The sequence below is a fragment of the Delphinus delphis genome, chromosome 20, assembly GCF_949987515.2.
Source record: "Delphinus delphis chromosome 20, mDelDel1.2, whole genome shotgun sequence".
NCBI lineage: Eukaryota > Metazoa > Chordata > Mammalia > Artiodactyla > Delphinidae > Delphinus > Delphinus delphis.
The window spans coordinates 45,737,223-45,759,320 of NC_082702.1; the positions used below are offsets into that span (position 1 = coordinate 45,737,223).

The following is a 22,098-nucleotide window of genomic DNA, read 5'->3' on the forward strand; positions in this document are numbered from 1 at the left end:
ATGGATTTGGTTTTTTAACCCAGTCTAGCAAGGCTTCCTTTTCACTTGAGCATTCACATCATTTATATTGAGTGTAAATAGTGACGTATTCAGGTGTACATGCAAATCTGTACTTTCTGTTTATCTTATCTGTTCTATGTTTTCTTTTTCTCTTTGTTTTGTAGTGATCTCTTCCTGGCATGTCTTCATTGTCTATAGCAATATTATTCTGCTCATCATTCACCTTTTTTATTCCTTTTCTGTTGTTCATTCTAACTTTTTCCATGCTTTTAGAAGGAAAAGGTGGCCCTGGATACCTTTTGTAGCTTCACGTAACTAAGATTCTCTCTTCTGTTGTTACCACAAATATTTTTTAAAATACAGCTTTGTACTTTTTAGGGTTTTTTTTTCTTTTTTCTCCCCACCTTTATCTGAGCTTTATCTTTCCTTTGCCCTAAGTGTCTCAGTCACAGTCAAATAGATTCTACTCTCAGAGGTTTCTCTCAGCACAAGGTTTTGTCTTAGAAGGTAGTTAAAGTAACTTGGTTTTAAGCTGCCCCACGTCACCCAATCTTATTGTGACATGTTTGCAGTTAGCGATAAACTAGAGCCTGAGATCATCCTTCCAGCTTAGGCTGCTGTTGTCAGTTGTCCCGTCGAGTTTCCCAGGTTGAGTGGGACCCTCCATCTAGGGTGATTCTCTGGCTCTCAGACTGATGTTCCTTTGCTCTCTCTCCCACTCCTCCCAGACAGTGGCTTACTCACACCAGTCTCATGGCTGTGAGTAATCAGCCCTACTCACCCATCTTTTGGAGTTGGTAGCTTATCTTTTCACTTAGTTATGTTATAGATGTTGTCGTTAAGCTGGTTGGTCTGAGTGTTTTGTGGGGGTTTGGGAAGACTGTGCAGCGGCTGCTGCTATCATCTTGCTCAAAACCTGACTGGTTTTAATGTATGACGTGAGGCAAGAGTCAAGTTTCCTTTTTCTCCAAGTGAATATAAATCATCTCAGACTGTGTTACTACAAAGACCGTCTTTTCCGCACTGATTTACACGGCCATTTGTGAAATAAATCAAGTGTCCATATATGCATGGATCTGTTCTAGGTTTCCTATAATATAATAATGACTCAATTTCTGAACTTGTACCAATACCACGGCATCCTACTTATTACAGTTTTATAGTATAGTTTGATATATGGCCAAGCAAGCAATCACTCTAGCTTTATATTAAGACTTAATAATCTCTTATATTCTTTTTTTTCAAGAGTACCTTGGCAAGCATAGCATTGCATTTTTGGCCCTTTGCATTTCCATATATATATTTAAATTAGCTTGTCAAGTTCCTTTAAAAAAAAAAAACTCTGTTGGGATTTTGATTGGGATTAAATTAAGTCTATAGATTATTTTAAGAATGTATACGTTTTCTGGGGTATTCCCTGGTGGTCCAGTGGTTAAAACTCCACACTTTCACTGTCAAGGGCCTGGGTTCAATCCCTGGTCGGGGAATTAAGATCCCACAAGCTGCGTGGTGCAGAAGGAAAAAAAAAAGAATGTATAAGTTTTCTGTTGATCCACAACAAATTATTCCAAAACTCAGCAACTTAAAACAACAGACATTTATTACCTCCACAGTTTCTGAGGATCAGGAATCGAAGAGCAGCCGCCTAACCGGGTGGTTTTGGCTCGGGGGCTTTCATGAGGATGTCAGTTGTCAGCCAGGACTCTAGGCATCCCTAGGCTTGACTGGGGCTGGATAATCTGCTTCCAAACTCACTCATGTGGTTGGTTGTTGGAAAGGTCCTAGTTCCTTGCTGGCTGTTAGCTGGAGGCTTCAGTTCCTCACCATGTGGCCTCTCCCGCGAGCTGCTTTCAACGAGGCAGCTCACGTACCTTAGAGTGAACGATCTAAAAGAAAGCGAGGGGACTTCCCGGGTGGCGCAGTGGTTAAGAATCCGCCTGCCAATGCAGGGGACCCAGGTTTGATCCTGGGCCGGGAAGATCCCACATGCCACGGAGCAACTAGGCCCGTGCACCACAACTACTGAGCCCGCACGCCACAACTGCTGAGCCCGCGTACCACAACTACTGAAGCCTGCATGCCTAGAGCCCGTGCTCTGCAGCAAGAGAAGCCACCGTGATAAGAAGCCCGCACACCGCAACGAAGAGTAGCCCCCGCTCACCGCAACCAGAGAAAGCCCGCGCGCAGCAACGAAGACCCAACGCAGCCAAAAATATTAAAAATTAAAAAAATAAAAGAAAGTGAGGCAGCAAAGAAGAAAGAGCATGCACAAGACAGAAACCACAGTCTTTTCCTCTTAATCTCAAAAGTGACACGCCATCTCTTCTGCCACATACTTGTGGTCACATAGACCAACCTGGTTCAGTGTGGGAGAGGACTATACAAGGGTGTGAATACCAGGAAGAAGGGCTTACTGGGGGCCATCTTGGAGCCTGTCTGTCATAGGGGAGAATTTGAATCTTTATATAGTATTGAGATTTCCAATTCATGAGCAAATCTCCATTAAGTCTTCTTTAATTTCTCTCAATAATGTTTTTTGTTTTCTACGTAGAGGCTTTACTCATCTTTTGTTAGATTTATTTCTAGGTTTTGTATATTTTGATGCTATTATAAATAGCATCTTTTTAAATTTTCATATTCTAAATATTTGTTGCAATCATTTAGAAATGTAACTGATTTTTGTATATCACCTTTTACCCAAACAGCTTATAAATAAAATTCACTTAATAATAATTTAAATTGTAGATTCTTGTATTTTGTACATGTACAACCATATCATCTGTAAGTAATTACAATTTTGTTTCTTCCGTTCTAAACCTTTTCCTTTAAGTACTTTTTCATGCCTTATAGGGCTATCTAGGACCTCCAGAACAATGTTGACCAGAAAGGCAACAGAAGGCATTGTCTTGTTCCTGATCGTGAAGGGAAAGCTTTCAAAGTTTCACCATTTATTATGATGTTTGTTTTGGGTTTCTTATAGGTACCCTTTATCAGATTAAGGGTATCTCCTTCTATTCCTAGTTTGCTAAGAGCTTTTTTAAAAACACTATGAATGGATGTTGAGTTTTATCAAATACTTTTACTGCATCTATTGAGATGCTCATTTGATTGTTTTCCTTTTAATTTGTCAATGTGGCAACTGATTGGTTTTTCCAGTGTTAAACCAACTTTTCATTCATGGAATAAGCCCAACTTAGTCATGTAGTATTCTCTTTTTTATATGTTGCTGGATCAGTTGGATAACATTTTTATTAGACATTTTGTATATATGTTCAGTAGGGAAACTAGCATCCAATTTTCCTTTCTCCTTGTTGGATTCTGATGTCAAGTTGAGGTAGGTTTCCTCTTTTTCTTTTCTCTGGAAGAACTTGTGGAATATTAGATTGGTAGAACTTAAAAGTAAAGCTTTGTGATCTGGAATTTTGTTAAGGGAAATTTTTTGTTTTATTATTGATTAAATATCTTTCATGGTTATAGGACTATATGGGTTTTCTTTATCTTTTTGAGTCTGTTTCTGTAATTTATATTTGTTTATACATTTGTCCATTTTCATCCAAATTTTTTTAATTGTGGTAAGATCATGTAAATTTTTGTACTGTATTCTCTGTTAAACATCTACAGTAATTTTAGTGATATCCTCTTTATTTTATTGTTCAGGAAGAAGTAGTTTTCTTTTGTTTTTTTTTTATAAATTTAATTTATTTTATTTTGGGCTGTACTGGGTCTTCGTTGCTGCATGCGGACTTTCTCTAGTTGTGGCGAGCAGGGGCTACACTTCGTTGCAGTGCACGGGCTCCTCATTGCAGTGGCTTCTCTTGTTGCGGAACACGGGCTCTAGGTACACGGGCTTCAGTAGTTGTGGCTCACGGGCTTAGCTGCTCCGTGGCGTGTGGGATCTTCCCAGACCAGGGCTCAAACCATGTCCCCTGCATTGGCAGGTAGATTCTTAACCACTGCGCCACCAGGGAAGCCCAGAAGTAGTTTTTTTAAAAAAAAACAAAAACAACAATACCTACTCATGATAAAAACAAAATTTTAACCCTACAAAAGTACGTGAAATAGAAAGTAAAAGTCCCCACAGTCCCATTTCCCCCATCCTAAGATAACTACTGGTAACAATTCGACATACCCTTGTCTCTTTTCTGTACATACATAGACATAATCTTCTTCACAAAAATAAGCTCATATACATTTCTAGAGCTTTATATACATTTCTAGAACCTTCTTTCTTCCACTTAAAATATTACCAGCACCTTTTATTTCAACGCTTAGAGCTTTGCCTCTTCCTTTGTAATGGCTGCGTAATATTCCACTGACGTGAATAAAGAGTACTTTATTTACCCAGTCTCTTACTGCTAATGCATTTGAATTGTTTCCATTGTTTTGCTATTATAAGCAGTACTCCTACTCCTTGGTTCTTGTTTTGTTTTGCTTTGGATGATAATAGAGGAAGGAGAAGGCCTCCCCCAAATGATGATAGGACCCAGGAAACTGTTCAGAGATGGGCTACGAGCAAAGAAAGAACTGCCTGACCTTCAGCCCTCCTGCCCCTCCAGCCCACCCACCCCCATCTCCATAATTATGCTTCTCAAGAGAGGATCCAGTACCTTTTTTTAGATTCAAAGAGATTCCAGATATAGAAATACCCAGACTAGGGAAAGGTAGAAGGGGTCCAGAGGAGGAAAAGTGGGCTGGTTTGGACAGAGGTCCCCCAGGCTCAAGGTCAGTATGAGCATCTGCTACCAACCTGCTGTGAGGTCACCGGGGGGCAGAGGATGGGTCAGACGTTCAGTGTCACCCGAGCCTTCATCTTCTATTGCAGGGCACATTCTCATTTGAATTCCAGCCCTTGAAAGCTGGAGAAACCTCCGGGAAACTAACACTGCACAACAGTGATTTGGGTTACTACCCATATGAGCTCAATTTGAAGACCACGCCAGCACTGCCTGAAAAGCCTGTCCACTTCCAGGCTGTTCTCGGCAGTGGCCAGAGCATCTTTGCCAAGTTCACCAATTACGCCCGGCAGAAGACAGAATACTACTGCAGGGTGAGCAGCCCCTGCCTCACCCTCTGCCCTATGCGTTCCAGAAGTCTGGGCTCCAAAATAATGGGAGGGGGACACGGCAGGTGCAGAAATGTGAAACTCAGACTCAAGTGCTTTATCTAGTTGGAAACTCCCAGCTAGAAACAAAGAGTACCAGGCCTGGGTTCTTCCTCACAGACTTTCTAGCGTAACAAGCTGGGGTTGGGGTAGGGGGAGTTTTGCTTCCCACAACATACTCAGTGGTCAGTACAGTGAGACAATAGAGCTTAGTGGTCATGAGTATCAGCTGTGGAATCCAGCAGACCTGGATTTGAATCCTGGCTTCACCGTTTACTCTTTGTATGAATAGTTCACTAACACTCTCACAGGATAGCTGTCAGGATTTTTAAATAGGTATATAAAACCAATCCTCGCCCATAGTAAGTGTTCCATATGTGTTAGCTATTAAATCAGTGTGAATATAGGATTAGCTACTGAAACAGAAAGCCCCGCAAACCAACAAAATAGTAGTTTATTCCTCTCTCAGATAGCAGTGTGGGCATAAGCAGTTTGGGCTGGAATGGCAGCTCCGTGACATCAGGCACCCAGACCCTTCTTTCCTGATGCTCTTCCCTCTATAGGGAGTTGCTGCGGTGCACACAGACCAAGATGGTTTATTGTGACATCCACATTGCAGCCAGCTACCTGGGGAAAACGGGGAAGCTGCATACATCACTGCCACTCACATTCCACTGAAGAAAACTTCATGTGACCACACCCAGCAACAAGGGGAGCTAGGAGTGTAGCCTTACACTGGGTGGCCGTGTGCCCAGTTATCATCAGAGTCCCATGGCCATGGTCACAAGGCATAGGCTCTATTTTTAACTGAGGTATAGTTGATGTACAGGATTTTATAAGTTTCAGGTGTACAACGTAGTGATTCATGATTTTTAAAGAGGCATAGGCTCTTGATCATCCCCATCCGTCAGGAGAAGCCTGGTTATTCTGTGGTAACAAACAGCCCCAACATCTCAGTAGCTTAAAACAACAAAGGTTTGCCTCCCATTCGTGCTTCTCTATCCAGGGAAGGTCAGCAGGGGACTCTGCTCATCACAGCCACCCGGGGATCCAGGCTGAGGGGCAACCACTATCTCAGATGTTTCCAGTCATAGCAGCAGAGGGGTGAAAAGACCCCAGAGGGACTTGCTCTGGCAAATAAATGCTCTAGTGTGGAAGGGACACCTTGCACTTCTCCTCTCAACTTATTGTCCAGAACTAGTCCCACCCGTCCACGAGGAGCCAGAGTCTCCGGTCCTCCAGGGGCAGTGGAAGGAAAGAAGCACGGGATACGGGGGGGCAGCACCCAGGACTGCCGCCCATATCATCCCGCTGTGTGTCTGTTTAACATCTCTTGGCCTTGGTTTCTCTGTAGTAAAACGGGGATAAACTAGTAACACCTACTCTTCAAGGGAGTTTTAAGGGCACAGCTTTTGTGTAACCTGCCTGTCCTCACGCAAGCGTTGGTTGCTCATGGCGGAGGGTGGAAGGCTCGGGACGGACATGAACTGCTGGTTTGCTCTTCAGAGTCCTGGGTGAGCTGAGCGCGTTTGTTCTCCTTTCAGACCGACTGTCCAGACTTCCACACGGAAAAGTTCATCTCCGCGGCCCCCGGGGTGCAGGGCGGCACCGAGGCGAGTGTGGAGGTGTACTTCGAGCCCAGCCGCCTGGGCGAGAGCAAGGGCATCCTGAGCCTGTCATCGCTCGTGGGTGGCGAGTACATCATCCCCCTCTTCGGAGTGGCTCTGCCGCCCAAGCCGCAAGGCCCCTTCCTGATCCGAGCCGGGTGCAACATAGTCATCTCCTTCAAGAACGTCTTCTACCACCCGGTCACCTTCTCCTTCACGGTGGAGAACCCGGCCTTCTCTGTCCGCGCCATAGACTCCGTGAAGCCCAAGAAGATCAACAACATCACGGTCTACTTTGGAGGAAACCCATCAGGCAGCAAAACACCCATCACCAGCAAGCTGATTGTAGCCAGCCCTCCCGGCGAAGGCAGCGACACTGGAATTAAATGGGTTTATTACCTGAAGGGGATCACCCCTTAGTGGGACCCAGGGCCCGCAGCATCATGGAAAAGCCGTCTCCTCAGCCTTAATACCTATGTGTGGTTCTAGCCCTGCGAAGAATAGAGAAAATAATCAGAATTCTAAAGGTACTGTTTTATCCTCCAGTTCACTTACAGGGGCACTTATTTCCGCATTATATGAATTCCAGATATCTGTATGAAATATAGATATTCCATATTAAACATGGTAACTACACGAAACAGCTATATTTTACTTGACAAGGGCAAGTCTCTTCATTTAGTCTCTTAATATATCTCCAAAGCCCAAGCACTATGTAATAATGCTCACGTTTAATAAGATGACACAGGTCTTACACTCATGACCTTCCATCATACAGCACTTAGCAGTGTATGACTCTGGGGCCCCTTTTTTTTTTGCGGTACGCGGGCCTCTCACTGCTGTGGCCTCTCCCGTTGTGGAGCACAGGCTCTGGACACGCAGGCTCAGCGGCCATGGCTCACGGGCCCAGCCGCTCCGTGGCATGTGGGATCTTCCCAGACCGGGGCACGAACCCATGTCCCCTGCATCGGCAGGAGGACTCTCAACCACTGCGCCAACAGGGAAGCCCCAGAATCTGCATTTTAATGACATCTCCAGGGGGGTTGTGTGCACACTGCAGTGCAGAGCACTGCTTTAAAGGCACCAGCAGAACTTCAGACTTTGCTGAATCCACAGCCCTAACGTTCTTCATTAGAGCCCTGGAGAGGATTTCACCAACTCTGCTTTCAGACGAAGTGAATGAAATGGTTGCCCGCCCTGCAAAGTCCCTCCTCCCACCCACTCCCCAGAGGCAGAGCTGGGGGGAGGGGAGCAGTTGGCCCACCACCACCTTCTTCTAAACGGGTGCCTTTTCAACACTTCTAAACCTAGTATGATAAGCAATCGTTAAGACTGCAGGAAAGACGGAGGAAGCCGCGTAGAAGTTGGCTAAAGCACCCACGGTCACAGTCGGAGCGTGATGAGACTCAAGATTCCTCTAACTGGGACTTCCCTGGTGGTGCAGTGGTTAGGAATCCGCCTGCCAGTGCAGGGGACACGGGTTCGAGCCCTGGTCCGGGAAGATCCCACGTGCCACGGAGCAACTAAGCCTCTGCACCACAACTACTGAGCCTGCGCTCTAGAGCCCTCAGGCCGCAACTGCTGAGCCCGCGAGCCACAACTACTGAAGCCCGCTCACCTAGAAGTCTGTGCTCCACAACAAGAGAAGCCACCGCAATGAGAAGCCCACACACCGCAACGAAGAGTAGCCCCCGCTCACCGCAACTAAAGAAAGCCCACGCGCAGCAACGAAGACCCCACGCAGCCAAAAATTAATTAATTTAAAAAAAAAGATCCCTCTAACTGTGAAGGTCAGGACTCAGATATGTTCCCTTGGGGCTGTAGGGCTCCAGCCACCACCCCAGACACTGGCTGCTACAGAAACTGGCCACTTCCCAGTGTCACCACCTGCAAAATGGTGCCTTTAGGTGGCCAGGGGCAGCTCCCCTCCTTCAGCCCCGCTCCAGCTCCCCCCAGGCCACTGAGTCTAGAGCCCAAGCCTCAGTCAGGCCTGGAGTGAGGAGGCAGACCGGCCTCCCTGGGACCAAGCAACCAGCTCAGACCCTGCCCCAGCATGAACCCCCTTCCCGGATGACTTGAGATGGGGTACATCGCTTTCCTATAGGTGGTTCTTATGTTTTCTTGGCCTCAAAAAAGGCAATGACAAAATCGTTTCATATTGGCAAGTTTGGAATGTCGCTCAGCAGAGAACTGAAGGGGAGGCTTAGTGAAAACAAGCATTCTGACGAAAGGTAATGGAAGTTACGTTTGAAAGGACACATTCTCAGCAAAGGAAACCAGGAGACATCTCACTGGGGGGTGTTCAGAAAATATCAGGGCCCAGGTGGCACAATCCCAGAGACCATTGTGCACGGAAAACAACGTGAATGAGGCCCCCTGACACTGTTCGACACAGAGGCCCTGGTGAGTGTGGCATCCTAAGTCTAACCACTTCTTTGGGCGAGTCCTGCCTCAGGTCAGAGGTGATTATACTGTGACATCATGAGGGCCTGCTGGATCTGAAGAAATCCCAAGTTTGGGATCTCCCAAACCTCTCATACTGGGCCTCAACATGTTGCCCTGACACTCCAGCAAAACCACACTGCTGTTGGAGAAACTGCTTTGTGCAATTCAAGATTCGGGTTCAGTTTCTTACAGTGTCACCAGCACCCTCTTGCAACAATGCCCATAAGTTATGTAACACCAACCAGGCCTCATCACACGTATGTGCAGATGAGTTATAACTGTGACATGATGGCCACTGTGCAACCAGACATACTAATTATCCACTAGTCTGGAAGAGTCTGAGCACGGCAGGCCTGGCCACCAGGGACAGAGGAGAAGTGAGCACATAGAGAAGGCAATGGTGGCCCTTGGGCTTTATTCTCAGTACCAACGCCAGTCCAATTATGCATAAATAACCTTAACTAGCTGACATTTTCCAAAAATAACCGTTATTTTCAGGAACTTCTGAACTAAAGGTAGGACAAAGCATTGGTTTCAGCCTTGAATGAAAAACTGGTTTCTTAGCAACCTAGGCCAGAATGTGATTACAGAAGAAAAGAGTTCCTTCTGGTAAAAAAAACATTTCCTTACTGTTTCAATTGTTAAAAAATTGTATCACATTATGACCCATGGGAAATTCAGTTCACCTTTAAGAAAAAGCCAAACCAAACAGCAAAAGAAACAGATGAAATATTATGTTAGATATGGATCTAGTGGAAATGAATACACACTAAAGAAATAGATCCAAATCATTCCCATTGATTTTTTTTTGCATTGTTTTACCTAAACCATCATCAAAATTCTAAAGACAAAAACTTCGCAAGACATTTAGAAATGTCCTTATCAGTGCTACTTGGTATCAAGGTAAGGGGAGGAACCTATTAAGCAATACATTTTCTTCTGGAGATGAATCTGTATTGGGGGCAGTTTTCAGGTTGTTGGTGCAACCACCTTCATTTGTCAGATTGTGTTGGCAAGGGTTTTAAAAGCTGTGAAAACCCCACCAGTAAAGGAAAGCACATTTTTCACAGATTTTTCTAGACACAATTACCCCATGACTTGCTGAGTTGGGGGATAGCTCCTGTATTTGTTTTCTATGGCTGCATAACAGATTATCACAAATCTAGCAGCTTAAAACAACACAAATGTCTTATCTCAGTTGCCATGGGTTAGGAGTCCAAAAGGTACTAAATTGGGTTCTTGGTTCAGGCTCCCACGGGCTGAAATCAACATGCCAGCCAGCTGCATCCTCATCTGGAGGCTGAACTGGGGAAAGATTATCTTCCAAACTCCCTCAGTGTGTTGACAATATTCATTTCCTGGCAGCCATTTCACTGAGGTATCATTTTCTTGGCAACTGACAACAGGGGACCAATTTTAGCAACGAAAGACCACTCTCAGGTCCTTACCAAGTGATCCATCATAGACAGTTCACTGTTGTTATTATCGACTCCTCAGGGCCAGCAGAACAATATCTCTCCCATTTAAAATCTCTCCTAACTTCTTTTAAGGCCTCTGCTGATTAGGTCAGGCCCACCCAGGATAATCTCCCTTTTTAGTAACTCAAAGTCAACTGATTAGGGACATTAATTAGATCTGCAAAATATCTTCTGCTATATGACATGACAATTGTTAGAATGACAGTCCATCGTATTTACAAGACTTAATCACAGTTGAAGGGAGCGGATTGCCCAGGGTGTATAGCAAAAAGGGTGGGACTCTTAGGGACCATCTTCGAATTCCATGTACCATAGCCCCTCACTTGTGTCCCATAGATTCTGATCTGTTGATTGAGGATAACCCTCCATTTTCAAGACTGTTATAAGCTTTACAGGACTGCTTTTCACTCATTAGAAAAAAGTACGACCAGTGTTATTTCATATTGTTAAAAAAAAGAAACAGGCCCCAAATTGATTCACTTGTGCTAAACTCATGTCAACAAACCAAGACTTAATATCTAACCTACTTGTAGTTTCAGCTTCTCCCAGCAATATGACCTTTAACTAGTTAATCTGGAATTACCTGATCAGCTCTGGTGAAGTAATCTGCATGATAAACACCCCCCTTCTCCAAAGGAAGGTGACATGCCTGAAACAATCTACTTCATTCCTAGCTGCCACCCCCTTCTGCCTATAAAAGCCTTCCATTTTGTTGAGCTCCTTGAAGCTCCTGTCTGCTAGATGGGATGCTGCCAGAGTCATGAACTGTTGAATAAAGCCAATTAGATCCTCAAATTTACTCAGCTGAATTTTGTTTTTTAACAGTATTAATCCTCATTGGGTTCCACTGTGGTATTATAGCTTTGCCCTAAGTCCCTGTCACTATGGAAGCTTATGATAAGGAACTCTGATGCATCTCCCTGTTACTGTATCTTTAGCCACACTGCATCCATAAAGTGATTTTTATCACACAGCTTCAGCTTCTGTTCCACCATTTAGTGTGAAACTTCAAAGCACTTGGAGGGGCCGCTTTATAGTGGCTGCACCTGGAGGCCTGCAATCAACACATTTGGGGCTTCTGCTGTCTGTAACCCAGCCCTGCAAGGTATCAGAGCATGATAAACACATCCTGAGTCCCAAATGGTGAGGTGACAGCCACTGCTGGTACCTGAGATTTTAGATGGTAGGCAGATAGTTCTGTTTTTAATTGCAATTTATATGTTTTAGAAAAATATGTCACTACTCAAACCCATGATTTTAAGGCATAAGCAAGGCTAAAGAATGAATTTAAGATTTTTTTAAAGTGAGTTGATTAGAAAGTACTTTTAAAATAACAGTACAAGTGGCTAGGACATAGCGAAAATCAAGATGGTGTTACTCCAATGCGGGAAACTTTGGCATATGAGATATTGACTGGTGACTAAGTAGTGAATGAACTAGCAGATTCAGTAAGTATAGAATAAATTATCCTAAGCGAGTCAGGCTCCAGGAGCCCCTTCGTTCTCACGAACATCTACAGAAGCCCACCAAGTGCCAAGCCTACCACGTGCGGGCAGTTGACTGCATGTAATACAGGCCCAATTAAGCAGGTCTCAAACCAGACTCAGGCTGTTGGGGTCGAAAGCTGGAGTGTAAGGGTAGAAGGTGAAGCCGTGTGGGGCGTGGCCAAACACCCTGCTGGTGCGTGCGGAAGCGTGGCTGGAGAGGGGCGGGTCGTAGCGCCGGAAGGCGGAAGGCGCTGCAGAGTCACCTGATTCAAGTAAGATGGCTGTTACCCTTTAAGAGCTGCGGTGCGGGTTCCAAGTGGGACTCCTGACCGGTTGGGCGGTCGAGGGCAGGTGTGCGGAGACGGGGACCTGGCCCCGGTTCCGAGGCGGCGCGCGGCGGCGGCGGCGGCGGCGCGAGTCAGGCGGCCCGGGGCGGCGTGGTCCGTGAGCCGGCGCCGGAGGCAGCGCGGAGCCGCAGACTCCCCTAGCCCCGGCGCGGCCCGGGCTGCCGCGGGCTGAGGAGTCGCGGGGCTCCAGGGAACGCCCCGAGCTGCCACCATGAACCCCGAGAAGGATTTCGCGCTGCTCACGCCCAACACCATGCGCGCCTTCAGTGACAAGCTCTACGAAAGCTGAAGGTGGCAGCGCTGGAGATAGACAGGTAAGAGCCGCGGGCACCCGGGATAGGCGTGGAGAGCGGAGCCGGGACTCCGTCCTGGTTCTGCAGGGGTCCCGCTCCTCCGGGCAGCTCCTCACGCCTATGCAGCCAGTGTTGGTACTCCAGGTTTCAGGCCCTTAGGGCCGTGCTTAAGAGCAGGAGATTGGCAGTCCCAGCTTTGCTTCTGACTGTGTGACGTGGGCCAAATTATTTAACCTCCTGGTACCCCGAAGGGGCTGCCGTGAGAATGAAGCGACGTAATGTATGTGTGCTGCTTAGGGCTGCGGTGAGAATGTAGCGCCGTAACGTATATCTGGTGCTTAACACAGCTGCGTCCTCAGTGTGGTCTCCATCAAAACGAGCAAATCAGAGACTGGCCTCTGATGCGAGGGAGATGGGAAGCGTGAGAATTTGCTAAGGATGTTGACCCGCCTCATTTCTTACCCAGCTTCTGAGAAGTGAAGGGGATAGTTAGTTGACCAAGTGGAGAAATAAGCCAAAACCTCAAGGCTCAGAGGGCTGTTTGTTTTACCTCTGTCTTATCACGCTTCCGTGCAAGCGGAAGTAGGAATAATTTGACCTTTCTTGTTTCTGCAGTCTTATTACGTGTTCAGTAGGACCCTCTTATCTGTGGGAGATACGTCCCCAGACACCCAGTGGATGCCTGAAACCTTGCATGGTAGCAAACTCTATATATACTGTTTTTTCCTATACATACATATGTATGATAAAGTTTAATTTATAAATTAGGCACAGGAAGAGAATATCCCAATGGCCAGCATCACTAGTCTTGCACTTTAGGGCCATTATTAAGTAAAATAAGGGCTATTTGAACATAAGCACTGCGATACCGACAGTCGATCTGATAACCCTACTAGATGGGTAGATATCATATACAGCATAGATGTGCTGGAGAAACGGATGATTCATGTTCTGGTGGGACAGCAGGAGATTTCACCTCACCACTCAGAACAGCATATAGTTTAAAACTTAGAAATTGTTTATTTCTGGAATTCTCCATTTAATATTTTGGACCTGCGGTTGACCACTGGTAACTGAAACCTCGGATGACGGGGGACCACTGTATGTGTAACCATGATCTGACGTTTTGCTTTTTTTGCAATCTACAAAACAAGATGTTTGTGAACATTTTAAGATTTGTCTGCTGTTATCTTACTTTTGTATTTTTTCCAGCCAAATCGTTGTGATAAAGTCTGGTGGGTGGGTCACTTCAGAAGAGTGGAAAAGAGCAGGCTGTGAAACTGAAAGAATGCCAGTCTGGGCGCCAGGAAATACGGACTGTAGTCCTGCCCTGTCCAATAGGGTAGCCACTGGCCATGCTTGGCTGTTTACATTTAAATTATTAAAGACAAAATAAAAAATTTAAATCGAGTTCTTCAGTCACACTACCCATATCTGACATGTTCAGTAGCCACATGTGGCTGTCAGAGACCATAATGGACAGTGTAGAGTTTGGAACAGTTCCGGCACTACCGAATGCTCTCTTGGACCCCTCTAATCTAGTCTGTGGTGTGACATTCTTTGACCTCCAGCAAATTCCTTAACTCAGAGTTTCTTAATCTCAGCAATGTTGACATTATGGGACAGATAATTCTTGGTTGTGGTGGGCTGTCCTGTGCACTAGAGGATTTTTAGCAGCATCCCAGGTCTCTGTCCACTAGACACCAGTAGCTTTCCATCAGTTGTACAACCAAAAATCTCTCCAGAAACACTGCCTAATGTCCCGTGGGGATGGACACTCACCCCGGTTGAGAACCGCTGCTTTAACTGCTTTGGGTTTTAGTTTCCTCCTCGGCTAAAGGGTTTGGATTTTGCTAAGAGGACCCTCACATTCAGCTCTAACATCCAGTATGTCCAGAACCACCTAGTTGCTTCTCTCATCAAGCACCACTTTCTTGAATGCTCTCTTTTCCCACCACTAGTGGTGGTTACCCTTACTCTCGCCAGTGCCAGCAAGTCGTAATGATAAGTATTGCTATAATGAGTAGGAGACCCAGAGCTGATGTATAGACTTGGCTCCATAGCCGTGGTTTTATCAGCTGACGCGACAGTGACACGTGTTTTGTCCATCACCCACTCTGTTTCTCAGGAATGTTCAGTTTTATCATAGCTTGAGTCGTCGGTTGAGTCCTTGAATAGAGGTGTTCATCTCAGCATTATTGTTGCCTCCAACACATCTTGTGTAAGGGCTCTCACTCTGCAGGCTGTTCTGGAAGGGCTTTGTCTTTAATGGGGTTCATTTTGTGTTTGACATTGCCCTTGGCTTGTGGAATCAGGGAAACCCCTTAGGCCTTCACTGGACTATAAACTCCTTAAGAGCAGAGACCCCGTTTTATTTATCCTCAGCATTTAGCACAGTGCCTGGCAGCATTTGACGGTTGGCATCTAAATGAATGAATGAATGTTCATACATTTTTGGTGGGGAAATAACATTGCAGTCTAAGGACCTTGCTACTCAAAAGTGTAGCCCGCAGACCAGCAGCATCAAGATCCCCTGGGGACTTGTTAGGAACAGATTCTCCAGCCTCACCCCAAACCTGTGGATCAGAATCTGCATATTTAACATGATCCCTGGTGCACATTAGAGTTGGAGGAGCACTGGCCTAGAAGACTCTACACTCAGTTTGGAGCCTTCTTCATACATGTTTGGGATGAGGAGTGTCCTGTTTGATATCAGGGACAGAGGGACTTGTGCTTCACCTGGGAGCTTTTTAGTGTCTCTGTTTATAAGGACACTGATCCTATTGGATCAGGGCCACACCTATATGACCTCATTTAACCTTAATTACTTCCCTATAGGCCCTCTCTCCAAATACTGCCACCAGGGTTGTATGAATTAGGGGGCAGGGTGGAACAACTCAGTCCATACCATTGATCATTTTAAAAAGTGATCACGTGTAAAACGCTGTCTGCCTCATTTGGGGGGAGGAGGATTTGGCCCTTGTACATCCCTCATCTTATTTATTTTGCGCAGCTGCCCTATGAGCTAGGTAGTGTTACCCCATTTCACAGATGAGGAAACAGAGGCTCCTTGAGGGTAAGGAATCATCCCAAGCTTTCACAGCTAGAACCTGGATCTAAAAACTCAGGTTCTTCTGTCTCAAAAGGCTTCCCCACTACATGAATCGTTTTCCCTTCCGAAAGCAGAACATATACTTAATAAGTTTCATACTTGAACACCCTCATGGTAGTTTTAACTGCCACTTTCTGTTTTCTGGAAACCACCTATCTGCTCGGTTGGCAGAACCAGTACTGCATGGGGTGCTGGAGTGAGGGATTAAAATTCCTAATAAGAGGAGGGTGTTTTATCTTGATGACAGGCCTCTCAGACACTGAAAACGCAGAGATGGATGCTTGGCTCGACTGAAGGACCCCAGACTCTAGACTCTCAAGACCGGGCTGTGGTGGGTGACCAGGATCTGATGGCGAAATGTGTGAGCCTGTTGTGCACAGTCCTGGAGAGCCTTTACCCCACAGCCTGGCTCCAGCACACCCACACAGCTTTCTCAAGGATAAGGCCCTGAGGCTAAGATTTTAGAATGGCTGTGGCAGGTTTTGCGGGCCCTGGGTGTCAGGGGTTATAGTCCCTGATGAGTCCCGAGGACAGGGATGGTGAGACCCTAGGCCCTGCCCTCCGGGAGAGTCTAGCGTGGGGGAGAAACGCCAGCAGGCGCTCTGATAAGTCTGGTGGGTGCTCCCTCACTGCGGTGACGGGGCCCTCACTGCAGGCTGGGAGAGATGATGCCCTTCGTGGTGACCAGGGATGGGCTCACTGGCAAGTCTCTGGTGTTCCTGAACTTTGAGTTCCTAAAGCCAGCAAGTGGAGGTGCCCAGGCCCTGCGCCCTGAGAACACCGAAGCTCAAGGAGGGGCTCCAGGGTCAGAGCTCCTGAGGGATCAGTCCCTGCCTGCTGGGGAAGGCAGGGTGGGGAGGGTGGCATGGGGAGCCGGGATCCCTGGGGCTCTGTGATCAGATCAGGGTTGAACTGCTGAGTTTGACCTGGCCTTTTGCAGCCTGCCACCTCTGTAGGGAGACACTGTTTATTACCAAGTGACTTCAGGCAGATTTTGGAGTGTGGGTCAGAATTCCACCCAGCAGATTGCCTCATCCAGGGGTCACAGACTGGCAGCCAGGGGCCGTGTCCTGCCAGCTGACCTGTTTGGTTTGGCCTGGATCCCAGGGTATTTTTTTAATAATATTTTTTTTCCTGCCTCTCTTGTGGAAGGGTTGGCATGTTTTCATTGTTTGAGGTAAGCGTGATTTTGCTATTGTCTTTTTTTGTTTGTTTTATTTTGGGGGTGGGGGTGTTGCTTTTTTTTTAATTTATTTTTTTGAAGTGTAGTTGATTTACAGTGTTGTGTTCATTTCTGCTGTGCAGCAAAGTGATTCATTTATACATAAATATACATTCTTTTTGTAATATTCTTTTAAAAATATTTTTTAAATATTCTTTTTTTAAAATATCCTATGGTTTATCATAGGATACTGAATATAGTCCTGTGTACTATACAGTTGGATCTTGTTGTTTATCCATTTCATAAATAATAGTTTACATCTGCTAATCCCAACCTTCCACTCCATCCCTCCCCCACCTCTCCCCCCTCGGCAACCACAGGTCTGTTCTCTGTGTCCCTGAGTCTCTTTCCGTTTTGTAGATAGGTTCATTGTGTCATATTTTAGATTCCACATATAAGTGATATCATATGGTATTTGTCTTTCTCTTTCTGACTTCACTTAGTATGATAATCTCTAGTTGCATCCATGTTGCTGCAAATGGCATTATTTCTTTTTTATGGCTGAGTATTATTCCGTGGTATATATGTACCACATCTTCTTTATCCATTCATCTGTGGATGGACATTTAGGTTGTTTCCATGTCTTGGCTATTGTGAATAGTGCGGCAGTGAACATATGGGTGCAGATAAGAGTTTTGTCTGGATATATGCCAAGGAATGGGATTGCTGGATCATATGGTAGTTCTATTTTCCGTTTTCTGAGAACCTCCATACTGTTTTTCCACAGTGGCTGCACCAACTTACATTCCCACCAACAGTGCAGGAGGGTTACCGTATTTCCACACCCTCTCCAGAATTTGTTATTTGTAGTTTTCAATCATGGCCATTCTTTTTTTTTTTAACATCTTTATTGGGGTATAATTGCTTTACAATGGTGTGTTAGTTTCTGCTTTATAACAAAGTGAATCAGTTATACATATACATATGTTCCCATATTTCTTCCCTCTTGCGTCTCCCTCCCTCCCCCCGTCCCTATCCCACCCCTCCAGGCAGTCACAAAGCACCGAGCTGATCTCCTTGTGCTATGCGGCTGCTTCCCACTAGCTATCTACCTTACGTTTGGTAGTGTATATATGTCCATGCCTCTCTCTCGCTTTGTCACAGCTCACCTTTCCCCCTCCCCATATCCTCAAGTCCGTTCTCCAGTAGGTTTGTGTCTTTATTCCTGTCTTACCCCTAGGTTCTTCATGACATTTTTTTCTTAAATTCCATATGTATGTGTTAGCATACGGTATTTGTCTTTCTCTTTCTGACTTACTTCACTCTGTATGACAGACTCTAGGTCTATCCACCTCATTACAAATAGCTCAATTTCGTTTCTTTTTATGGCTGAGTAATATTCCATTGTATATATGTGCCACATCTTCTTTATCCATTCATCCGATGATGGGCACTTAGGTTGTTTCCATCACTGGGCTATTGTAAATAGAGCTGCAATGAACATTTTGGTACATGACTCTTTTTGAATTATGGTTTTCTCAGGGTATATGTCCAGTAGTGGGATTGCTGGGTCATATGGTAGTTCTATTTGTAGTTTTTTAAGGAAGCTCCATACTGTTCTCCATAGTGGCTGAACCAAGTCACATTCCCACCAGCAGTGCAGGAGTGTTCCCTTTTCTCCATACCCTCTCCAGCATTTATTGTTTCTAGATTTTTTGATAATGGCCATTCTGACTGGTGTGAGATGATATCTCATTATAGTTTTGATTTGCATTTCTCTAATGATTAATGATGTTGAGCATTCTTTCATCTGTTTGTTGGCACTATGTATATCTTCTTTGGAGAAATGTCTGTTTAGGTCTTCTGCCCGTTTTTGGATTGGGTTGTTTGTTTTTTTGTTATTGAGCTGCATGAGCTGCTTGTAATTTTTGGAAATCAATCCTTTGTCAGTTGCTTCATTTGCAAATACTTTCTCCCATTCTGAGGGTTGTCTTTTCATTTTGTTTATGGTTTCCTTTGCTGTGCAAAAGCTTTGAAGTTTCGTTAGGTTCCATTTGTTTATTTTTGTTTTTATTTCCATTTCTCTAGGAGGTGGGTTAAAAAGGATCTTGCTGTGATTTATGTCATAGAGTGTTCTGCCTATGTTTTCCTCTAAGAGTTTGATAGTTTCTGGCCTTACATTTAGGTCTCTAATCCATTTTGAGCTTATTTTTGTGTATGGTGTTAGGGAGTGATCTAATCTCATACTTCTACATGTACCTGTCCAGTTTTCCTAGCACCACTTATTGAAGAGGCTGTCCTTTCTCCACTGTACATTCCTGCCTCCTTTATCAAAGATAAGGTGACCATATGTGCATGGGTTTATCTCTGGGCTTTCTATCCTGTTCCATTGATCTATCTTTCTGTTTTTGTGCCAGTACCATATTGTCTTGATTACTGTAGCTTTGTAGTATAGTCTGAAGTCAGGGAGCCTGATTCCTCCAGCTCCGTTGTTCGTTCTCAAGATTGCTTTGGCTATTCGGGGTCTTTTGTGTTTCCATACAAATTGTGAAATTTTTTGTTCTAGTTCTGTGAAAAATGCCGGTGGTAGTTTGATAGGGATTGCACTGAATCTGTAGATTGCTTTGGGTAGTAGAGTCATTTTCACAATGTTGATTCTTCCAATCCAAGAACATGGTATATCTCTCCATCTATTTGTATCATCTTTAATTTCTTTCATCAGTGTCTTATAATTTTCTGCATACAGGTCTTTTGTCTCCTTAGGTAGGTTTATTCCTGATATTTTATTCTTTTTGTTGCAGTGGTAAATAGGAGTGTTTTCTTGATTTCACTTTCAGATTTTTCATCATTAGTGTATAGGAATGCAAGAGATTTCTGTGCATTAATTTTGTATCCTGCAACTTTACCAAATTCATTGATTAGCTCTAGTAGTTTTCTGGTAGCATCTTTAGGATTCTCTATGTATAGTATCATGTCATCTGCAAACAGTGATGCTTTACTTCTTCTTTTCCGATTTGGATTCCTTTTATTTCCTTTATCTCTCCGATTGCTGTGGCTAAAACTTCCAGAACTATGTTGAATAAGAGTGGTGAGAGTGGGCAACCTTGTCTTGTTCCTGATCTTAGTGGAAATGCTTTCAGTTTTTCACCATTGAGGATGATGTTGGCTGTGGGTTTGTCATATATGGCCTTTATCATGTTGAGGAAAGTTCCCTCTATGCCTACTTTCTGCAGGGTTTTTATCATAAATGGGTGTTGAATTTTGTCAAAAGCTTTCTCTGCATCTATTGAGATGATCATATGGTTTTTCTCCTTCAATTTGTTAATATGGTTTATCACGTTGATTTGCATATATTGAAGAATCCTTGCATTCCTGGAATAAACCCCACTTGATCAAGGTGTATGATCCTTTTAATGTGCTGTTGGATTCTGTTTGCTAGTATTTTGTTGAGGATTTTTGCATCTATGTTCATCAGTGATATTGGCCTGTAGTTTTCTTTCTTTGTGACATCCTTGTCTGGTTTTGGTATCAAGGTGATGGTGGCCTCGTAGAATGAATTTGGGAGTGTTCCTCCCTCTGCTATATTTTGGAAGAGTTTGAGAAGGATAGGTGTTAGCTCTTCTCTAAATGTTTGATAGAATTCGCCTGTGAAGCCATCTGGTCCTGGACTTCTGTTTGTTGGAAGATTTTTAATCACAGTTTCAGTTTCAGTGCTTGTGATTGGTCTGTTCATATTTTCTATTTCTTCCTGATTCAGTCTTGGCAGGTTGTGCATTTCTAAGAAGTTGTCCATTTCTTCCAGGTTGTCCATTTTATTGGCATAGAGTTGCTTGTAGTAATCTCTCATGATCTTTTGTATTTCTGCAGTGTCAGTTGTTACTTCTCCTTTTTCATTTCTACATCTATTGATTTGAGTGTTTTCCCTTTTTTTCTTGATGTGTCTGGCTAATGGTTTATCTATTTTGTTTATCTTCTCAGAGAACCAGCTTTTAGTTTTATTGATCTTTGCTATTGTTTCCTTCATTTCTTTTTCATTTCTTTCTGATCTGATTTTTATGATTTCTTTCCTTCTGCTAACTTTGGGGTTTTTTTGTTCTTTAATTGCTTTAGGTGCAAGGGTAGGTTGTTTATTCGAGATGTTTCCTGCTTCTTAAGGTGGGCTTGTATTGCTATAAACTTCCCTCTTAGAACTGCTTTTGCTGCATCCCATAGGTTTTGAGTCGTCGTGTCTCCATTGTCACTTGTTTCTAGGTATTTTTTGATTTCCTCTTTGATTTCTTCAGTGATCTCTTCGTTATTAAGTATTGTATTGTTTAGCCTCCATGTGTTTGTATTTTTTACAGATCTTTTCCTGTAATTGATATCTAGTCTCATGGCGTTGTGGTCGGAAAAGATACTTGATACAATTTCAATTTTCTTAAATTTACCAAGGCTTGATTTGTGACCCAAGATATGATCTATCCTGGAGAATGTTCCATGAGCACTTGAGAAAAATGTGTATTCTGTTGTTTTTGGATTGAGTGTCCTATAAATATCAATTAAGTCCATCTTGTTTAATGTATCATTCAAAGCTTGTGTTTCCTTATTGATTTTCATTTTGGATGATCTGTCCATGGGTGAAAGTGGGGTGTTAAAGTCCCCTACTATACATGTGTTACTGTCAATTTCCCCTTTTATGGCTGTTAGTATTTGCCTTATGTATTGAGGTGCTCCTATGTTGGGTGCATAAATATTTACAATTGTTATATCTTCTTCTTGGATCGATCCCTTGATCATTATGTAGTGGCCTTCTTTGTCTCTTCTAATAGTCTTTATTTTAAAGTCTATTTTGTCTGATATGAGAATTGCTACTGCAGCTCTCTTTTGGTTTCCATTTGCATGGAATATCTTTTTCCATTCCCTTACTTTCAGTCTGTATGTGTCTCTAGGTCTGAAGTGGGTCTCTTGTAGACAGCAAATATATGCGTCTTGTTTTTGTATCCATTCAGCCAATCTGTGTCTTTTGGTGGGAGCATTTAGTCCATTTACATTTAAGGTAATTATCGATATGTATGTTCCTATTCCCA

General features: G+C 44.1%; 2 protein-coding genes across 4 annotated transcripts in view; both read left to right on the forward strand.

Annotated features, from left to right (window-relative positions):
- The window catches only part of HYDIN (HYDIN axonemal central pair apparatus protein), a 432,285-nt gene extending 424,995 nt beyond the window's left edge, over positions 1 to 7,290 (forward strand). The window contains 2 exon segments of the mRNA XM_060000506.1: positions 4,823 to 5,047; positions 6,646 to 7,290. Coding sequence (XP_059856489.1) covers positions 4,823 to 5,047; positions 6,646 to 7,128 — 708 coding nt within the window. The 3' untranslated portion in view covers positions 7,129 to 7,290.
- A 5,095-nt stretch (positions 7,291 to 12,385) lies between these two features.
- The window catches only part of LOC132416727 (protein VAC14 homolog), a 37,495-nt gene continuing 27,782 nt past the window's right edge, over positions 12,386 to 22,098 (forward strand). For all 3 annotated transcript variants that reach the window (XR_009517697.1, XM_060000284.1, XM_060000285.1), the window contains exon 1: positions 12,386 to 12,779. The gene's annotated coding sequence lies outside the window, so the exon portion shown is untranslated. The remainder of the gene's footprint in view (positions 12,780 to 22,098) is intronic.